Genomic DNA, 22,221 nt, shown 5'->3' with positions numbered 1-22,221 from the left:
TATTTGTACCATCTCCTTCGGTTCAGAACATGTCATTATTAGAGGCTATTTTGTGGGCCCTCTTCCATGTTAGTCCCTTAAGACAGGCTTCACTGCAATTATGTTTTTTCCTATTTGGCTTTCATTTAGGAAAACTGAAAATCACTAAGAGAATTACTGCCAACACTGACCTTTATTTTCACCCAAAGACACAATTCAACTAGGTGCGACACACACTTTCATTCCCTTTTTCCGTCTTTTTTTTCTTTCTTCTACCAAATAAATATTTTAAGGTAATGAACATCAGCTCAGCACTGAGCCTGTAAAGAAACACACATGGGAGAGGAATTAGTCACAATGCTAATAGCTTAACATTATAGCAGTAGAAACATATATTCAAAGGTTTCATTTTACAGTATTTGAAGTGCAACAAGTCATTTCACAACCCAAAATGTTAGAAACCACCATCCAACAGACTGAAGACCACCACCAGCAGTATTTCAAAGCAACGCCAGGCCCACAGGGAGCAATTTAACATCGTTCTAGAGGGGACTTTCTGGCGTAAAGAGAAAAACGCAGTGCACAAAGCAGCTTGGTATTTTAAATTCTTAAAAATAGTAGTTGACAGTATTGTTATGAAAACAAATGGAAGATAGAAGAGGCTGGGAAGACAAGGCTGGGAGAGGGGAAACAACCCACAAGGCCAGCTGGTCTCTTGTGAAAATATCGACTAAATTGCAGCATTTTGGAATCGCTGATAACACTGTAAATAAAAAAGGTAACTGTTTAAAAAAAGGTGACTGCGTGCATAATCCAGGGCTTTTCATAACTCCCTCATTAGCTGACAGATTCTTGAATAAGCATTCTTTTTTTTTTTTTTCTCCTCCTCCCTTTTTTTCACCGAACTGAGTAGAACTATTTGGCCAAACACCAAGCTGTACTGACTACCAGCGCTCATCTCCAGGCCTGTGCATAGGTCACTACTTCAGCTAGGGATGTCACTTTTTGGGACTGACATACACTACAGCACAGGAACGATTCTGTTGCCTTAAACATCTTTTTCTCAGGTGGGGATAGGTCTGTAGGCATGATGCCGGGCCCTGCAGGGAATACAGGCTCTCAAGCCCCTCTGGTTGCAGCGTAACAGTTGAAGTAGATGGGCGCGACGAGTCACGCCGATGCAAGACGGCGGCACCACCTCTGGCGGGGAGCTTCTGTGAGTGACAGCAAGTCAGGCTTGCCAGAGAGACGCAGAGCGCAACAGAAAGCGCTCACCTCGAACCCTTCTTCTCTGAGGAAAAGGCACATGGTAAAAGCAGCCACAAAGCATGACGTCCAACTGACAGGGACTTCAGCGTGGAGGTGGCTCCTACTCGCTCCTAGTCTTCCCACCCCAAATATTTTAAATGCGATAACAAAGAGCATCTGCCTTAATGAGAAAAATCACGTGAATGTCCCTGGCCTGCTGACACAGCAGAACAGTTCAGCAACGAGCAGCTGTACTGACTCACACGTGAAGCTGACCTCACGCTGGCTGTTCAGCCAGCCAGTTCTCCAAATTCAATGCGTCTGAGGAATTGGTGAAATTCAGTTTTGTGTAACAGGAAGACAGACATTTGAGAAGATCTGGTTTGTGACATTTTCATAGAGACATGGTTCCTGGTTTCCACACCACCTCTTAAAACCACACACACTCAGTAAGGAGACATTTATTCCATTCTTTCTGTTTTCAAATTTTTGGTACAAAGTTTATTTTCAGAAGTTCCCACATGATCCTTTCTTCTACCAGCATCTTTTAGGATTTTTCTATCTCTGATTTATTTTCTTTATCTGTTGAAGCAAAAGCAATAATTGCTACAGAAAGCAATAATGGCAATATTACAAATATTTTACAGCAGCATCCATTCGTCTCTTTGCCTCAAAAAAATAACAAAAATAAATCCAAAGACAAGATCCGTACTGCCACAAAGGCTTCGGTTTGTAATATCCAGAAGTATGCTGCGTTCCCATATATGAGTTGTACAAGTCCAGCACAACTTTCCAAGTTTGTGCAGAGCCTGATAAATAAGACACAGAAATATCAGTTACGTTATACTGTTTCTAAGAACTTTTACTCTGTAAAATGTTTGGTCACTCAAAGCTATAAGCTTAATCACATATCGAAGAACACAGGCAATAAAGCCCATCTTACTAGAACATATAGTATTAGGCCAAACAAAATATAAGAGGACAAAATCTAGTGGTCACTGAAGCCTCTTCAAAAAAGGTCTAAAACAGAATGTTTCCATCATGTATCAGAATAAAAACGTACTGTATTAAAATTTGATTTTTTTTTTTTTTACAAGCTGTCTTTTAATCAGTCTTCTATTTACAGTGCAGAACTTCTGCCAACTGCAGTAGTTTAACTTTGGCACAACACTAAGTTCCAATCCTTTTGAGTATTCAAGTCCTGTGTGTGTCCAAAAATTTTCTTGGTTTCACGAAAGATTAGGCCCATTCACAGTTAACCAGTTATCTTGAACTTTTTCAAGAATTGCTTCCCCTTCACCACACTGGGCAGCTACAAAGGAAAGACACTGTAAGCTATTGCATCATTCAAAAGAAACTCTTCATTCTAAACAGTGACAGTATTGTTGCTTCCTTTAACATCACATACACCAGACAGATCACACAGACGGCTACGTACGGGACACCTTCTAAAAACCTTGCTGGTCGTTAGTGAATCGTCTTCCTCATACTTCAAATACATAACAATGCATTAACTTAATTTCATTTCACATGTCGAACAGGACATTTAAATATATTGCAATATATTATAGAAAATTGCAAAGCGCCATCATTTCTGTAAACGAGATCGACACCTGTTAACTCTCCTGTGCACGTGAAGAGCAGTACCTAGTGCCACATTTTCTATACAATATAAAGCCTTCCCAGGTAGGGCAACTCATTTTAGTGCATTTCTGTACAGACTGTAAGCATACATGCAGATAGCCAACTATGCAAAATCGGAAACACTTTTGTGAGCTGGAACTGGAGGCGGGGGGAACATTTCAAAATCATAATGGCGCTCTTGTGGCTGATCGTTTCGTATCACAGATGAAGACTTGAATCTTCTGTCACTCTAGCAGATTCTTTAGGGAAAGTTTCATGATAGGTATCTAGTATTGAATAAGCATAAGGAAATACCTTCATCAACTGGGACACAAATATTATGTGTTGTAACATTCTAAGTTATGCACAGTCCAATGTTCATACAGTAACCTTATCTCTAAAACACTTGAGAAACCCCAAATCATTTTTATGCCACAGTATTATAACCAAGGACCAGTTACTTTATCCACCACCGTAGTGCTACCCGCTCTAGAATAAAAGAAAAAAAAAGCATAAAAGCAAAAAAAAGCAAAAAAAGGCAAAAAAAAGCAAAAAAAAAAGAAAAAAAAAAAGGCCTCACGCTTCCCCACAAGCATCAAGTCGGAAGCAGAGGCAAGTACCATTGCTAACCACACCACCAAGATCAGTGCTGCAATCCAGCCAGCACGCTCCCAGGGAGATCCATCTCGCCTCATTTCAGATGTCTGTAGCGTCAGCGTCTGCCTGCACGCCCCGTGTAACAGTCAGCGGAGTTTAGGGTGCAGTTCGTCTGACCAGCTCCAGGCACGCAGGATGAGCAGGTCTGCGTTCATTAGGTATACCGACCAGCTACAGTGTCCTGCTCAAATGCAGACATCAACACGCAATCAGACGAATCCCACCTTAATTCATGAAAAGTGCTATGGGATCCTCAGTTACCACTCTACATTTTACAATGTTGTGTAAGTCGGTTTTGCAATGACTATCCACTGAAAAAGTGCAGATGCTCTTCATCGCAGAAGGAGAAAAACCCCCAAAAGCTCAGATCATTAAACTTGAAAATACTGGCTGTAACCCACTTGTGCTTCACAATCTCCCTTTTCAAAAGTGGGAAAACGATACAGAAATTTGAGCTATTGAGTGTATATAAGTAGCTACTGAGGGGATTTTTCACTTTCTGTTGCAACTTTCATTTTAAAATCTTTTCCTACAGAATTTTAATACATCACCAAACCTCAAGTAACTTGACCCGGTAAGTTTGTGTCATGCTACTTGGTAAATCTACTTATCCCAGGATATCACAAGCTTGATGGAGAACACGGGTGTAACCCAGCACTGTTCAGTGCAGGGAACCAAGCCCTCTACTAGCCCTTCCCATCTCTAATGTCTGCCATCATCCCAGGCATTATGAACAACTCTCAACAGTTTTACTGCTCTCTGCTCATTGACACTATCTTTTCATTACTACTGAATGTAGGCAAAATTATTTTCCAAGAAAAAATAAATTAAATCAAAGAAAGTAGCTATATTTCATTGCACTCTATTTTTGTGCATTCAGGTTAGGGCAGGGATATTTAATATTACAGAAGCTTAAAGATCACCTTCTCTCCTTGGGAGATATGAATATAGACAGATACGGGACTCAGGTGGAGGACGCAAATCGATACTGTCATATTTACAGAAGCAAATAATGACATCCAGCCTGAATACACAGTACTGCATTAAGTGCAAAAGGGAAAACGCTCCCCACCTTAAACTACAGCTTGGTTACTCAGCAGCCAGAGACTAGTTGTCAGAGTTACTGCTGTGCTCTCATTTCAGAGGAAAACGGAGGAGGAAGAGAGTGTCTGCATCTTTGGGCTTTCTGGCCTACGGGGACTGCATAAGGCCATGAATCACTTTGTATGGGCTCCAGAAATGCTTTCTCTGCTCTGTAGAGGAGAAGGGAGTGCATTTGCCTGCCTCAAGAATTCCTTGGCGAGCAGGAAGAAAATAGGCTTTTGCCCAAAGTCAGCAAATCATGCATTAGAAAAATTATTTCATGTCATGTGCGGACATTGCAAGAATTTCCTTCCCAATAATCAAAGTTACAGCCAGACAGCGTATTGCATATAATGTCATGAAAAAGCAGTTTTTAAAATGGTACTGGACAAGTTCAAAAAAGGCAATGGCCTCATTTATTATAGTGTATTAGAGATAATCCACTAAATTCTCATCATGAGGTACTAGATATCTTTCTTCTCCTTTATTTTCAAAACAAAGCAGGCATTTCTACGTGCTGAAAATGAGTGACTGCAATACTTGTTCTGTCAGAACAGCAAGAGTAAAACTTGTTCTGCTTATCAACTTCTAGGAAAGTGAATTCTGCAGGGCAAGCAAAAGTCAAGAGCCTTCAAGGTTCTGCATTTTCTCTTCTTTCCACTTCTTACTCTGTTAGTTCATTCAAACCTCATGGGAGGAATAGGCCTGACTTTCTTTTTACAAACAAACACTGACCTCGGGGTCATTAAGAGGTTGATACTGGGAAGACAGCACTGTTTAAGATGGAACTGTGCTCTTTCATTGTACTCAAAAGCAAGAGCAAAACATGCATGAAGCAGCACAATACAGTGACACTGCTTGCTTTCTTTTAGCCCTTCTCCCTCTCCGTTCTGGTGCAGGATTCTCTTTATTCTCTCTTTAGCTGAATTCCAGAGACAGCAGTAACTAGCATCACCAGACCAGGTACTCCTGGCAGAAACAGCAGACGAAATCTCTACCTTAGCTCTAAAGGAACTGATGCTCACAGCTGAATTCTGAAACAGTGCTCCCAGCAAAGACTGAGAACAAACCAGCTACCTACAGGTAAGATCTAATCAAGATCAAAGAGTTTCTTCATCTCCCTGTCAATGACAATCACTGAAGCCTGGCTCATAACTAGCTCAAACCTAAGAGCTGAAGCTCCACAGAAATACAGAAAACGTACCACAGGCTACTCTACACACAGCTCTTCACCGAGCAGGGAAATCAACAAAACCCCACATGGACACTCACCACTGAGTAGATGTACTTTCTCGCCCCTTCCCTCCCCACTGTCAATGGAGCTCAGTCCAAGGGGCTTCCAAAACACCTTGCAGGTGGGCGTAAGCTGCAGGAGGGAGCCAGGCTGCAGGGGCACACTGCTGATGAGCACAGTGATGCTTGGATTCATCATAAATTAAGACACTTGCTGAGGTTCAGGAAGTTGCCTGTATGAAACTGGTAGAATGAGAAGGTGCCGTATCCCCTCCACCCGCCAGGCGATGCCTGTTTCTCTCAGGTGACTACACAGTGTGCCTTGGGCACCTAGGTAAGGAGCACAGCAGCCTCAGGTTAGATGAGATGAATCTAGGCTAAACTGCTGTTACCGGTAGCTTTGAGTTCCCACCAGCCACAACCACAATGCACAGATAAAACAGACCAGCATGCTGACAGCTCTTTCCAGTGCTTCTCCTGTCAGTCCTGATGCGGGAGGCCTCCGGAAGGAGTTTCCCTCTCTCCCAGTATGCAGTGCAAATATACACATGCTGTAAACATGAAATAAACTGGTAATTAATGGACTGTGTTTGTTCAAACAGAAATAACAGACAGATTACAAGCAATAATGAATGCATACAACTGTTGTCTTCAGGCTGAACCCACCCAGATTTTTCTCATCCTTGGCACAACTGAAAGGCTTACAATGTGCACGTAGCCCAAGGAAATGTCGGTACTCTGCATCTCTCATTAGCCAACCCACAGCACATGGTTTAATTTAAATTTTATACTCTGCAAAGAGATGATGTTCCTCAATGGGCTGTAAATACTATTATAACCACTGGAACACATGGAACTGTAATATTTACAGCAACTGAAAATCTGGCCCAGTATACATCAGCCACCATCTCTGACCATTTTACTGAAAGAAGACATCCAACTATATTTAGTCTGATAAACAATGTATTTCCTCTTCGTGTGTTTTTTAGACCAGATGTGCTAAGGCCTACCATTGTAGCTGAGTGCTATTTAACAGAACACTGACAAAATGGAAGATTTCCCAGTTTAATCATATAATTAACTTGGATCTATATTTTTTCCCATCTTTTAAAGAAGGTTGGATTTAATGTTAACCTTAATGCAGTCTCTGCTAACAAAAAAAATGGAGATGTTTATTTGGACAGGTTGCTTGGGTGGATTTTTTTTGTTTGTTTGGTTGGTTGGTTGGTTTTTTTAAAAGAAAATTAATTCTGAGTCAACCTTAAGGACTAAGACAACTCCAGATTTTGCTTGCTAGAGGCATATTCCCAAGGATTTTACGGATTTGCTTTAATATTTTTGGAAACTTAAAATTAGCATCTCTTTCCCTACTAACTTTGTCCTTTCCCACTCAGCAAGCACTGATTTTTGACCCTGTATTCCCAGTGGAGCTTGAAGCTAATGCGAGTCTTTCTTATATCTGCTGGCATCTACAACAGCCTCAACCATACCATTACCAGCCAAACAAGAATACCTCCCAACCACATGTAGCAGTCAATGCTGAAAAGATCCTGATGTCTCTTACACCACCTCACATCCAGCGTCATAAGCACTCCCATGAAATACGCTGACAACACGGTTTTGCTTCTCCCCCGCCCCAAAGTTAAACTGAGGGATTCTTGGCTAGTCCTCTCTAGCACTGCTGGCCACTTTGTGCCTCACTGATTTGAGTCTTGGAAGCCATGAAACAGTTTCATCATCAAATTCGTGTCACACACCAAAAGCCATTACCTTTTTCTTTCCAGCAATCTCAAATCATCAGAAGAGCTCACCCTGGTAAATGGCTTTCACACAGAACATCCTCCTGCAACTCAGGCAGCCTGTTCAATCTGGGAGCAGAAGGGCAGCTACAAGTGTCCAGAGAGGAAGGTGAGTTAACAGTATTTTTTTGTCAGATGTTATTCCCTTTCTTGTTTTGACCTGGGTTTCACCCACGATCAGGTATGAAAAACAGATCTAACAGGGACTCCTCTGCTTCAGAAAATCATGACTAAAAGGATTTTCTTGGTCTTCTAACAGTTATCACAGTGAGAAAGAAAGAGTACTCCAGATTAGGTTCTTGGAAATGTGGAAACATTAGGACACATTTTCTCTTACGCTAATCTGTCTCTCATTGGTCATCAGATGCAGAAGCCTACAGAGAAGATGCTGACAGATGCGCAAAAGGAGATTGCTAGTATCTTTTCCATTAGCGCTAACGTAAAAGCAGACAACACTGGCAACAGCAGCACCAGTTCATCATCATCTTTTGACATCTAAATATAAAGTAACTTATCCCTAAAAAATGCAGACCGACAGTAGCAGGAACACACACTACTACTCCTCAGAGTACCAGTTCTCTAGGATGCCAGACATCTGCCTAAACTAACTTCCATGAATTTGGCCCATTGTTTTTAAGTTGGTAATTCAAACTCTACTATGATTTCAATGTCTAAAATGGCTTCCCCCCAATTTAAAGACACTTATTCAAGATGTAGATGTTTTGTATCAGATGAAACTATTTCTGGAGTTCAGTTCAGGTAGATCAAACCACCTCTAAAAATAAGGGCGTTCACCCAGCAGCCCTAAGAACAATCAGCATAGTGGCGAGCTCAATCCATCAGGATGAACTTAGGTTAAACTTGTGCACAAATCATTCAACTGGGCTATTGCTGAAGAACAATTAAACGCTAACATGTTTATCATTCCTAAGCATCTAAAAGCCATATAACTTCATTTTGTTTGAGAACTAAACATCATGTCATTGCCACAACTTACTCGAAAACCTTTCTTACTAGCACCCGAAGACGCTTTCCATCTCTGCATCTGTGTATTCTTACAAACCCCATAGCAACTCTGAATGACTTTTAGGCAGTTTCCGCTTCACGTTTACCTTAAAATTCAGTGTAAGATTTCAAGAAGTTATTCTTTTTAGCTAGAAATATACATACTTTTCTTACCATTTCCAACAAAGGAAAGAACGCACAAGCTAAAAACGAATGTTACTATCAACTGCATCAAGTCTGTCAGGCATTTAAATTAAATTGATGTAGGATACACTGATTAAATGTAACGAAAAGCATCTTCTAGCATTAGACTCATTCAGTTAGCTCATAGTTATCAACAAGGAACATTTCAGCACAAGTTCTGTAAACCCAAAACACTCTGAAGATACGCAAAAGGTGCCAATATCACCTCATTTTCTTAAACCAAGCAATTCTCACCCCTAGGTTCATTGATTCCTTTGTCACACTTTTCCCCTTCTCTTTTGTTTTGAACTCTTATCCTTAAGAAATAAACCCAGGCCTTGAAACTTTCAGGTGAAGCGATGTATGCAAAAAGACATCTTAGGTTTTTGTATTTTCCTCCTTCATGAGCAGGCAATGTTCTCCTACATCAACGAAAAAATGTCTCTGTGTTTTTTTGGAATTAAATGACATAAGGCAATTAAATATTGAGAAGCAGTCACGTGAATGATGAACATGAACCTTCCCATCAGTAACGTGGAAGAGGAGGAGCTGAACCAGATCTGATTTATACCTCCACGTCCTAGGCTAGGCCTGAGGATGTCCATCTCTTGTAGCAAGGAAGCAAATAGTTGTTGCCTGCACAGGTAGCATCTTGCCCATGTTCTTTTAGGTGGAAGGAAGATGCTAAGCAGGTGCTTGCTAAACTGAAGGCCATGAAAAATCATTTGGCTCTTCACCATAACATCAAACCTAATTCATAGGTTTTTGGCCCCCAAATCCCAAATTGCACATCAATCTGATTTTGAAAGTTTACGCTTAACATGTCGGGGGGGTTCCCAAGTATCACTATCATCTGTTTCTTCCTCATCTTCCTGATCTTCCAGCATTTCATCTTCCTCCTCGTTCTCATCAAACAGCTCTATTCCAAGTTCTAATCGTCTCTGCCTTTCTGCAAACCACTCTCTGACCTGCTCATATCCCATATGAGATTTGGCTACCAGTTCATCAAGGTCTTGCTCATTAAGGAATTTGTGCTTCATATAGTAGTCCTTCAGGATTGCTGTTCCAGTTTTGAATTTTATGACAGACACACCTCTGTCCCAGCAATTTAACCTCTTGCTTCCCCGAGGCCTCCCCCGAGGCCTCCCTCTCCCCCTCCCTTTTGGTCTTCCTCTCCCTCTCTTCCTTGCAAAGCCTTGGCCGTTCAGACTGTTTGCATTGGCGCTCTGGTAATAGTAGTACCATTTCAATCCACCATTTTTCCAGGCGTAGCGAGTATCTCCAAACCAGCTCACAATTTCTGATCTTGGGAGCCCAGTTTCTTCTGCCAGCTTGTTGTATTCTTGCGGAGACGGCCACTGAGTACGGACAAAGGAACTTTTAAGCATGTGCAACTGCTCTGGTGATTTTTTGCCTATTTTGCTTGAAGTGGAACACCCTGATTTTGCTCCTGCTGCTCCATCTCCCACAGATGTTTCTCCAGCCTCTTCTTTTGAGCTGCCAGCATTGCTCTCATTCAAGTCAGCTCCCTCTTCCTTTAAGACATTTGATTTCCTTCTTTCTGTAAACCAGGCATCAATCTCTCTCCTGGTCAGTTTGGTTTGGGCTCTTAACCTATTCATCTCTTCATCAGTAAGGACAGGGTTATTCAGAAAACTTGCTTGGAGGACTTGAAGCTGTTCAGCAGTCTTCTCTTTGAATTTCTGTGGGGTGAAATCAGGAAAAGCGCTCCACGATGACTTGCTCTGTGCAGTGACTCCCGTTGGGGACTCATTCATTTCATCGCTTGAATCAATAACAATAGTGGCACATGAATCACTGTTGAGATGAATCCCATGATTATTCTTTGAGTTTCTCTGATTGTAGCGTGTATCGCTGAACCACTTTTTGATCTCTCCTTTAGTCAGGCCTGTTATTTTCATAAGTCTAACGATTTCTGAATCTTGAGGAAACTGATTTTTAAGGTAGCTGACTTTCAATTCTGCCAGTTGTTCCTTAGTTTTTTTTGCTCGGATGCCGAAGGAGTCAGGATTCATCAGTGCGGATTCATTTTTGATAGGCTGAGGGGCTGGAACGGCAGCTACTTGTTTGGTTTCTGCAATAGGCTGAGCAGTGTGAATCTGACTCTTCTGTAACTGTGTTTGGTTTGGGACTCCTGCTACAGTCAAAGCTATCGGGGCTGTTACTGGTAACGTATTTGCACCTGCAACTTGAGTGAGAACAAGTCCTGGCTGACCAACTATTTGGCATGTCTGCAGAATTGAAGGTAAACCATTGCTAGCGGCGGAAATGTGTGCTGGAATAACGGTAATTGTCTGTGGCACAGTATGCACTGTGCCATTAAATTGTTTCCTCCTTGCTTCCTCCACTTCCTCCGGTGTCCAGCTCACACCGTGCTTCAGACGCTGGGCAGAAAACCATATTTTAATCTGTTCCTCTGTGTACTTCGCTTGAGTGGAAAGAACAGTGATTTCCGACATGGTTGGATATGGGAATTTGTTGTAGGTGTTAAGCAAAAGAGGATTGTTATCCAAAGCAGTATTATAGGCTGGAATGCTATTTACAGGTATTAGGACTTTTGGAATCAGGTTTGAGTTCTGCGGAGCTGTAACAGCTGTTATAACCTGTGCCACCCCAGGCTGAAGCACTGGTGCTGGAGTCACTACCGCACTAGCCACATCTGCTGCACTGCAAACAACTGAATGGCTCGCTTTTGACTCAGAAACTGCCGGTGGTGGGTTTTCTACTACTTCTTCAGAGTTTGGCTCATTTTCAGTTCCCTTTTCTTCACCAGGAATGTCATCAACTACATTGTGGAAAACAGCGATACGTTTCGTCTCGGTTTTGTTTTTCATCATTTTCATAATAGGAGTTTTGCTAATGGAGATCCCTGATGAGGGGACCTCAGAAGAGTCGGCCTGTTCAGCGTTTTCTTCTCTAACAAAACTCCCATCAAAAGTGAGATCGTTTACTGTTTGTTCAAAGATTGTCTGATTATTACGTTTCACCATGGTCAATTTAAAATTCTCCTCTCCAGGGTGGTACTTCAAATTATGTTCTGAGAGAGCATCGTATCTTTTGGTAAGGAAATTGCATTCTACACAAACGTAGGATGAATTTAATACTACGTTGGGATGTTCCGAATCCACATGAAAAGTAAACATATTGAGATCTGGAGTTTGAAAAGTACAGTATTTACACTCGTAACCACCTTCTACTTTATTTGTATTTTTCTGATTGTCTGAATCCACACACTCATGAACATCCTCATCACTTGTTACGCTCTCTGCTGTAGGGTTATCTGCTGGCGCGAGTACAGGTGGGCCTTCCTCCAAGTCTGATACCATTTCTAGATCTGGATCCTGCTCGTTGGCTAAGACCATGCATGGTGTTGTTGATTTTCGTTTACTTGCCATGCCTGTTATGTGAAAATGGTACTGACTGGTCAGATACAGACTTAGCTTCAAGCTCTTCTTGATTAATAATAATGGCTTTCGGTACTTCAAGTCAGTTCTTGTAAAGTCTCAACATTTATCCCATTAGCAGCTTTTCTTTTGTAGTGCAATCAGATTAAAAATAGATAGTTGAGGATGAAATGTTGAGACACACTGTTTTAAAGTCCACATCCACCACCTGTAGCAAAGAAGAGACAGTGGAATTAGTTCAATTTAAAGAGCAACTTCTATTCTGCTACATATTTTGGCTTAAGGTAATTCAGTCCTTTGGGGTTCAATCTGCCACTGTTCATCCCCTGAAACCAGCAGACCCATTCCAAAGAGAGATACTCGAAGCTAAGTTAAGAAAGGCAAAATCCAATCCAGTTATTACAGGCTGAAATTTGGTTTAGGTCATGTCAATGCAGTGAAAGGCATAGAACACAGGATGGTGTAAAACAGGTAGCTTTCTGGCTGTTTCCCTTTCTTCAGAAACCTTTTTCTTGGCACAATGCTGAGGTCAGTTGTCCTACATCAGTTTTGCATTTGGACTGCTTTGTCTGTGCTATGACAACTTCTCTCGACTGCCCTGTGAGCTCAAGTCCTTCCTATCACAAACTCAACCCCAATATGACACCTCCGCTACTGACTCTGTCATGTCTTTCGTGTCAGGGTTGTGAAGGGTCCCAGAAAAGGCAGGTTTAGAGGGTTTTTCTAGTGCACTATATATGCAGGGCCTTTCTCCCAAGTCTGAAAACAGGCAAAACAATGCCTTTTTAAGGCACTTTGACAGACAAAAGACGACTATCCTTTCTTCCTAGCTCCTCACATGTCATTCTCAAATTGAAGACCAATCCCAAACTAATAAAAGTTGATTGCTAGCACATGGCAATTAACTAAAATCTGTTTTCATGTCTCTATGCATTAACAGGGACATGATTGATAGTGCAAACTGTACCAGAGAGAAAAAGCATTGAAGACTGATAGAGCAAGCAGAAGCCAAACAAAATTATGTATTTTCTGTTCAGAATTCCTTGTCCATTTCTAAGAAAAACTAAAGTACCACCAAATAAATTTGAGGCCTACAGAAATTCAGAAAATAAATATCGCCTTAAATAAAAAAGGGAGTTTTAGCCCACAGGGACCACAACTAGTTTGCTGGAAATGATGCACAAACTTCTGCAGAGGGTTATAAACTGTAATAGTTTTCTTCTTGAAATAAAATCAGACACTGATTTCTCATACCAGAAATCCCATAGGTACATGAATTTTTAGATAGTTGAACATCATCTACTTCCCAAAGTGGGGGCATGCTCAAGTTCAAGGGGAATACTCAGTAGCTGTTTCAGATGGTTGGGAAAGGGAACAGCATGTAACAGGTTAAAAACAGAAGGCCAGCTTTGTTCACCACAAAGTCTTAAAGGAAAAACAGTGTAAAAGGAAGAAAGGCAGTTAGAAGAAATGAGAGGGGGAAAAGAAATACTATTTTTCGCCATACGACAACATGATTCTTTCTTCTTAATTATGGGAGGGCAGAGGCTGTGGATAGGAAGGAAGACAAATAATTCCTAGCTTCACATTTTTTCTTCAGGCAAAAGACAAGAGTGTTCATCCATAGCTGCCACCCAGTGCTGCTCCACAAGCTCTGTTTTTGAAACTGTGCACCTCGCCTCACTTTTTCGTAAAAAACCTCCCCAGATGTTTTTAACAGTCACCCTCTGCCCTACTTCTGTGCCTACATTCGAAGTGCACAGTCTGACATGAGGGCTTTTCATGCCAAGGATACAGTTAGACGGCATTAAGGACACTGACAATGCTCAATAAATCTTGGGTAATCATCATTCCAGGATGACAATTATTTAATAGTACTGGACTTGAAAGATACCCTTCTTCCACCAGTTCATGCTGGCAGTCCGTAAAACTGCACAGAAGTGTAAAAGATATTTATTTTAACGTACATAAAAAGTATGTATTGCAGGCCACCTCATTTATCTTTGCAGTGAGAGAACCATGAAGCAAAGCTGAATGGATCCATTTGTCTCGGTGTCCTGGGGGACGAGAGGTAGAGCATTATTAACCATACTGCTTCTCTGTGGGGCTGAAGGGCTCTTCACAAAAGAAAGACAACTGCCAAGACTCAATGTTGAGCAATGCTCTTGGGGAAGAGCTGGGTGGTATTACCTAATCTTTCTGCCATCTTGAGTAAAATTTCAGAAATGCCAGAAATGTCCATTTTCAAAAGCTACTTAACAGCTTGTTTTGCTGACTGAAGTTGCAGTTTGAAAACTGACTGTGGTACTCTGCAGTGCCTCATCCCTTGTGCAGCACGTAGGATCCATACCCAGGGCAGCCTGACTGACCTTGCTCAGGGTCCCATTCTGGGATGCCACAGAGCGCAAGTGAAAGCAGCGTTTGACCTGACAGGCAGTGTTGAAGCGTGCTCGAGATAAGGCTGGAGGTAACGCCTACAATGGGAAACCTGTCCAACAAATCAATAAGTGTTTTTCTCCAGTCCCCTCATTTACCCAATAGCATTCACAGTGCCTGTAAGCCTACAAGTCCACATGCAACTGCATCACCTGCAGCTTTTTAGCTAAATCTCTGTATCACATCTCTGTTTGCTGTGGTTCAGCTTCGCTCACGGTGCGCAGGCAGATTATCCTGTCCCTGCACTGTTTACCAACTGAGCAACGCGTTGCTTTGATACAAGCAGGTCTCAGAAGAAGAAAGCTGCATCTATGCTCTTCTGACTACACTATGCAAGATGTTTTTTTTTAAAGGATGTTGTGATTTCAAAACCCTGTTTAATTCAGGGCTATGAAGAGCTATGACAGAATTCACTAAAATCTCAACATACCGAGGTGCTTGCAACCCTTCCCAGCCTTCTTTCCTCTACAGGCTTTACAGAAATCTCTGTTCCCTTCTTGGTGCTAATGGGATTATTCCATCTGTAGCACCCTGCTTGACATGTTCTCTCAGTTTACCAGGGGATTATGAAAACTCACACTCTAGTAGTTTATCAAACCAATTATGCATCACCCTTGTACTTCAGTTCCTCTAAACCACCTCTCCTGTACTGCTTACACGAATGCCACGTGGGACCTTGCCATGTATCTTGACTTCAGTAAGGTTTGCAACATCCCGTTCCAGTAGGCCAATTACTCCAGCAAGAAATGAAATTGGATTGGCTTGACATAGTCTGGTTTTGACGAATCCACCTTTTAAAGAACCTTGTTACAATTCTCTAGGTTCTTACAGACTGATTTTTAGTAAATTCTTCCTGTACCATCCTGGGAATGAAGATCCCGTTAACCGATCCGTGATTCCCTACATGTTCTCTGCTCATGCCTCTCCCTCATTTAAGACTAGGTTCTATGTTTGCCTGTCTCAAGTCAGCTGAGACCTCCCCCCATCCTCCATGAATTCCTGAAGATCATCACTAACGGTTCAGAGATTGCTTTGGCTTGTCCCTTGCATACTTTAGCATCAAATACATGACTTAACATTAAGATTTTCTGGTTTTATCTGGACTGTATTTTTATCCCTTGCTGTTAATATTGAAATTATATTGTGCAATTTGGTTTGTAATTAAATATTCCAGTTGTTTGCTTTATGTCAAAAGCAGCATTTTTCCATGAAAGAATCTGGAGAAAAATTTCCAATGAGTGGCACTCTTAATCTCTCAAGACATTCATCACGGCAATACCCTTCTGTAACTTTACCTCAGATTTTCATACAATTGACATTCCTAGCAAAACCAACCCATGAAACAGACATTTTTTCCAGGAACACAAAAAAGGCATACTTTTTTGAAGGTCCAGGATCTTACATTTCATCTTTGAGCAAGCAATTGCTCAGGACACTGCTCTTCAGAAACATACCATAAACAGTTAATAATCCCAATTAATTAATAATTATATTAAGACAGATTTATTCCAGAGTGGAATTCAATATTTAAAGTTGTCTCTACAGCAGATTTGGATAAAGATTTAAATAAATATTTTCTAAATGCAGGCAGAAACCTTCTGCCCCTGTGATTGTAGTTTGAGAAGGAAAAGACAAAGGGTTGACAGCAGAATACACACGTAAAAGAACCTGTTTCTAGCACAAATTTTTTACCCACCTCTTCCTTCCCTCCCCCAAACAGGAGCAGCTGACACAGCAAGAAAATAAATGAGGTTACAGAAAGTGTTCACTGGGTGTTCAGGTTGTATGCTTTAGGAAAAGGCATTTCTCCCTGCTTGCTGTGTGACACTTTCATCCAGCATGCAGGAAAAGCATGCCAACAAAAAATCCAAACCCAAATAACGTGATTTTAAGAATATGCATAAACAGGGTGGCTCAGGAGAAGATGAAGCAAGAGAAACTGCTTCTAACTTTTAAAATCACCTAGATTACAAATTGCCTATCATCTCCCTCAACACAGAAAACATTGTTGTGTCCTCTCCTTATAGCTTCTGATTAATCCAGGACAATATGCAATTGTTGATCCTTTGTTTAGCCTCCTTCTAACTATTACCATTTATTCAGAGTAGATGTACCCATGTCAAAAACTATTCTGCACAGAGCTCAGCGTAGGCTAATCTGCTCTGATCTGTGCGGCCTCTCAGCAAGAAGGGTGAAGGACTTTGTTTTACACTGCCATTTTCTTCAGTTGTTCATTATCTGTAAAGTTCAGAGGGCATTACTGCTTATGACTCCAAAATAAAGCCAAGTCTCTATCTAAAAGCTTCAATATTCACATTCGATTCCCGTTTTAAAATGAGGTCTGGTTCTAATTCAACACGGGAGCAAAACTTGCCAAACTGATTTCAGCAGGACTTTCACGTGTGCTACAAAGAAAGGGCACGCTTAGGGTCCTTGCCGCATTACAATTTGCAATAAGGGAGGCACATACCAAAGGTACTGTACTGCCTGCCCACACACAGCTTCAGGCTATGCCAAAGCCAGACCTGTGCTGGAGCTCTGGGATGCGGACACAAAGCCCAGCAGAGGCTGAAAAGAGCCTGCCACAGGACATGCGACTAGACCTTCTCGGTTACCTCCCATCCCCACTGGTTTTAACAGGTTATGAGCGGGTTCCATCAAAGTAAACTTCAGAAGTTCAGGCCAGAAGTGACCACGAAATGACCTGGATTATCTTTCTGTATTACAAAACATCCCCCAGGTACCTCCAAAGTGAGCACAGTAACTCATGCCACTGCTTTTGACACATGAAGCCATAACCAGTTTTTATGCCCGATCATATAAAGGCTACTGATCAAACGCGACAATCAAACTTAACAATCACGGGTGCACTGACAAAGAAGCACCTTTAACATATACGGTGCGTGTCTCTGTTCCTCGGTCACATAAGCACATATTTTCTACGTGATTTGGTCACCTTGGCAGCTAAACCTCACACAGGCAGGTCTTTTTTTTTTTTTTTTTGACCTCTAAAGTGTTCAATTCAAATTGTGAGCACTCAGTACTTTCAGACATCAGACATCTCTGCATGATTATTCTTGAAAGTGAGTATCAGACTTTTGTAAATGCTTACCATACCCAATAAAATGGTGGCAGAGTTAGGGATACTTTTTTTGCACAGTTGCTGCTCTGTTTTGTTTTGCTTACTGTGCTGGTACATAGAAAAAGGAACAGAGGAAGAAACAAATTATTGACCTGAAAAGATTTTTAAATGTGTTTCGGGTTGAATAAACCTTTAATCCAACCCCCAAAATGTTTCATATTGGCTTTTAAAAAAATAGAACAGTAAAAAATTATGCATTTTAAAAATTGTTTATCAAAAAAAGTTTCTCCTTAAAACATCAAAACAAAAGGTTTTCTTCTCCTGGGATTTCTTTCTTTAAAATGAAATAATCTGGCACAGACAGGATTCACAAAATGTTCCTTTCCACTTGAATCTGCATTTTTTTTTCCCAGACGAAAAATTTCTAGAGATCTTTGTTTTCCCAGGCCCTAGTCTAGTGCTGGAAGTACAAGACCTTCCTTTCACTTCCCGGAGCTCGTGTCCCCAGACACCTTTCAGCTTCTTCATAGACCAAAGCAGCAGTCCTACAGATGGTCTCCTTTGCTAGATAGTCCGACTCATTCTCTAATCATCCCTCGTGCTACACAGGAACCCCCGCGCTTTTAAAGGTGACACAGCTCAGCACAGATTGTCTCCCTCTCCTCTCCCCCTCCTCCACTGATTGCAATGAACGGTACGCGCCCTCATCACATTGGAAACTAGATTTCAAATCGGCTGCTATCTGCTTTCGTTAATATCTGCTTGTCACCGTAGCAAAATGGTATCTTCTCAACAGCAATTAGCAGTCGCGGGAGCTCTCTACCCTTAAACAAATGGGACTAGGTCTCAGGGCTTACCAGCTCCCAATGCTTTTATACCGCCTGCGAGGCCAGTGGCATTTGCAGGAGCACAAGAAGCAGCGGCAGCTTAAGGACTACGCTGATGCATGCCAATACAATAACCTAGATAGATGGAGGAGGAGAATCCATTTAATACAGGTGGTTTAAAGCAGCCTGCAAGTGTGCATAAGAGGCATAAAAGCATGATCAAGAACAGGTAGCAAAACATCCTGCAAATTCTACCTTGGATACAAAAAGGTGGTGATACATGATGACTCATAATTCTGCCTCCTTTTTTTTTTTTTTTTTTTTAAAAAAACAGCAGAATGCATTTCTCAGACCTCAGGGCTAGATCCTTGCCAAATTTCAAGTTCCTATGTCAAATCCCTGAGGCACAGAGCTGTTCAGAAACAGAAAGATAATACAGCTCTTACATTGAGATTGCCTCTCTTCCGCTCCTTGCTTCCCTCCTCACTCTGTTCATTTTGCTCTTGAACCAGCTGAATGCTTCTCCAAAACTCAATGAACAGAGAACAAAATCAGCCTCCAAATAGGAACAATGTGTGAGAAATTCTCATGTCAACCATCATAAGAAACTGAAAACAAGGACTTACAATGGACTCACCAGGTGACGCTAATATGCACTGCTACATGCTCCACATGTACACGCAGACTTGCATACACCAGGATACAGACCCATGATTTAAGTAACTTGCAAAGGATCCCAAAATACTTGAAATAAATGTATAAACCCAGTGTTTGTATGAGCTGGTGTTTTATGAATGAGGAAAAAGCAAGGACTTTGAGTGTCACTTGAAAAGCAAAAAGAAATTACATTCTATTGCATGGACCTAGGTTAGCCCATGTCAAGGTGAAGACTTTAATGCACATTATCAAGGCTGCAACTACTCTTTAGAGCCTTGTCCACCACTTAGGCCACTGTGGGCTTTTGCTCACACGTGCTTCCACAGAACCTCTTCTGCACGCCCTGGACCCACCAGCTTCCCACCCCATGCCCTCCTTAAAGCCTCCTCCAGCCTCTTAGGTCTGCTACCACTTTGTGAGAAGGTCAAGGAGCACAGTGTGCATAAAAAGTCCTTTATTTTCTTTGCCACATGATTTGCTTCTCCACTTAAGAAGTAAAAAACGTGACTTCAGAGCTGGTATTTTACAAGGTTTTTTAATGTGGCTCCAGAATGCAGAATGCTTCCAGTGTCATAACAGCTTGACAATTGTCAGCTGAATCACATAAATTAAGGACAGACAAAACCAAGAATTCACCTCATTCCTACTGACGGACTCCTCCATACCAGAGAGATGTAGAAAAATTTTGTCTTCATGCTTGCAAGCACAGCTGATCTTACAGAAGTTCAAGATGTTATCCTCTGACCTGATCCAATCAACGCTGGTCACACAGCACTTTCACAACACAAATACAACACAGCTTTCCCTCTCCATATTCAGGGTACTCGGGCACTGCCATTAAGTGCAAGTACTGCCAGTGCAGCAGTGAATTACTGCCAGGACCAGTGTGAGACTGTCAAACTAGCTCAGGTTTACCTGCCTCTCACTGCAACACCAACACACTCTTGCTCTGCTACAGATGAACATCGCTTTAGGGGCATGGTGATGGTAGAGTAACAGCATCTCAGCGCTGGCAAGGAACTGTCACCAGTTGTCTGGAGAGGTTGTGGAGATCAGCTGGCAACTTCTAAGGAATTTCCATCCGTCAAAGTTTTCAAAACTTGGTAAGACCCTGAACAACCCTTCACCGTTAATTTTGAGGAGGCTGGACTAGATGATCTCCAGAAATCCTTTCTACTCTTAATTTTTCTCCCCAGGATTTTGGGATGTTTCAGTTTAAAACTAAAACTGACTACCTAGTTTCACTTTTTGTCTCTCACATACTAGTATAATAGTGGAAAGTTAGCAGAACAGGATTTAAGTGGAAAGTATGTAGTTAACTAGAATACTGTGCTTAAAATGTGTAGGTGTGGGCTGCTTTCTTGTTTTTTGCATTAGATTTAAACACCATCAAAAAATCGGTTTAGTTCCGTTTTAAAATAAATGGGTAGTTTAAAGCTGCATAAATATCCTAGAGTCAAAATCATACTCTCACTGATTTAAATGAGAACAGGCAGTAGAATTTTATTAAAAAATACTGTATGTGTTGAAAAAACACATTTAAGAAGGAACACAAAAGCCTAAAAAATTTACACAGCACAGAACACGATAGCATCAGAGCTGGGGTGGAAGGAAGAGAAACATCAGTATGATGTTTAAACCTCCTATTATTTAGAGTAGGAAAATCAAAATCAGTTTTAGTCAGAAACACTTTGTTAATTTACATTAATGTTTCAAAAACGCACTGAACACATTCCCTCATATGAGTAACACCTATCTAATTTACCAACATTAAACCAGTCATCCTCATTAAGAGCACCGATGACTGCCTGAAGCACTGTTCTAACTGTAAACAGGTAAGTTTTTATTAATGGCATAAAAGCACTGAGAAAAAAAATCAGTATTAAAACAGAGAGGTTTAGTTCATATAATTAATTTTTTTAGAAGCAAGTTGTCTTAGTTAACCAAGCTGGAAATTCTTAGTGAAAACACTGAATTAGTGGCAGTCAATGACTAACCTTATAGACAGACATTCACTTTGTAGACATCTGCAGTCAGTGAAGATACGAATTATCTTCTGAATGACAGAAGTGTCCTGCCTCAAAGCTGAAAAAGCAGGACAGGTTGTTTTCTAGGCAAGACCTCCAATTCAGGGTTGAGCATGACCTCTGCCAGGGCTAAAATCTTAACAGACTTGGATACACCATCACAGAAACAGTGAATTTAATCTAGTTAAGTATAAAAAAGTATCATCTTTTGTCTCATAAATCTGTAGGTCTAAAAAAAACCCAATATAGTCATGCTTGAATAGATGTATTCTTAGATATTCTACATATTTACAGTAGTTTAATAATAAAGACATGTTATGCTGTTTAGGGGAATTTTTAATTAAATTTTAATTTTCAACCAAAAGCAGTCTGCCATAAATTGGGAATAACAGGAGCTAATCATTATCAGAAAAACAAGAGATGCATAATTCACTATTTTCTAAGAAAATGACAAAAAGTAAAAATTAATACTCGGACCGAGTGCATGTTGAGATAAAGGACTGATAAAATAAACACTCACCAATATAATTTATCCCTTTACAAAACAAAACTCTGGAAACTACCACAATATCAAACAATGAGAATAATTTGCCATTTATGAAAGTTATCAAAAGCACAAATGCAAATCAAGATTAGAAGAAATCATTTAAATCAAGGTTCCCTACATGCAGATTTAAACAGTGATCGAATCACCTATTTTAAACCATTTTGATTTCTACCAATTATTCCAGTTCCCATAGATCAGGATTGCTTTGGAGTTAATGCATTAGTTACATTATATCTGGGGAGAGACAGGGGAATACAAAGATTGGTAAGGAGAGGCAAGACGAACATGTCTAATGTCATTATTAAATCAACCAAATTAAAAGAGCCCAGGATACAACCGGGGTGTGGTTCTCAAAGAGAATGTTTATGAGAGTGTCCAAGTTTAGCATAAGAGAATAGGCAGGCCTGGAA

The 22,221-nt window shown here is 41.0% G+C and overlaps 1 protein-coding gene across 9 annotated transcripts in view; it reads right to left on the bottom strand.

Moving 5' to 3' along the window:
* Positions 1-22,221, bottom strand: part of ZHX1 (zinc fingers and homeoboxes 1) — a 34,018-nt gene that overhangs the window by 4,342 nt on the left and 7,455 nt on the right. For 4 of the 9 annotated variants that reach the window (XM_087746680.1, XM_087746706.1, XM_087746690.1 and 1 more), the window contains exons 3-4: positions 9,066-12,443; positions 1,673-6,374 (exon numbers count right to left, since the gene is read on the bottom strand). In XM_087746680.1, the coding sequence (XP_087602806.1) occupies positions 9,602-12,226 (2,625 nt within the window). In that variant the 5' untranslated portion in view covers positions 12,227-12,443 and the 3' untranslated portion in view covers positions 1,673-6,374; positions 9,066-9,601. Of the gene's footprint in view, positions 1-170; positions 300-1,672; positions 7,710-9,065; positions 12,444-22,221 lie in introns of those variants that run through there. The other 5 variants (XM_087746711.1, XM_087746718.1, XM_087746723.1 and 2 more) reach the window with 5 other exon arrangements.

This window comes from Nipponia nippon, unplaced genomic scaffold (genome assembly GCF_047370975.1).
Source record: "Nipponia nippon isolate SJK-2023a ecotype South Korea unplaced genomic scaffold, ASM4737097v1 scaffold_1, whole genome shotgun sequence".
In the NCBI taxonomy this organism is placed as follows: domain Eukaryota; kingdom Metazoa; phylum Chordata; class Aves; order Pelecaniformes; family Threskiornithidae; genus Nipponia; species Nipponia nippon.
This window is presented reverse-complemented; position numbering and strand designations above follow the sequence as displayed.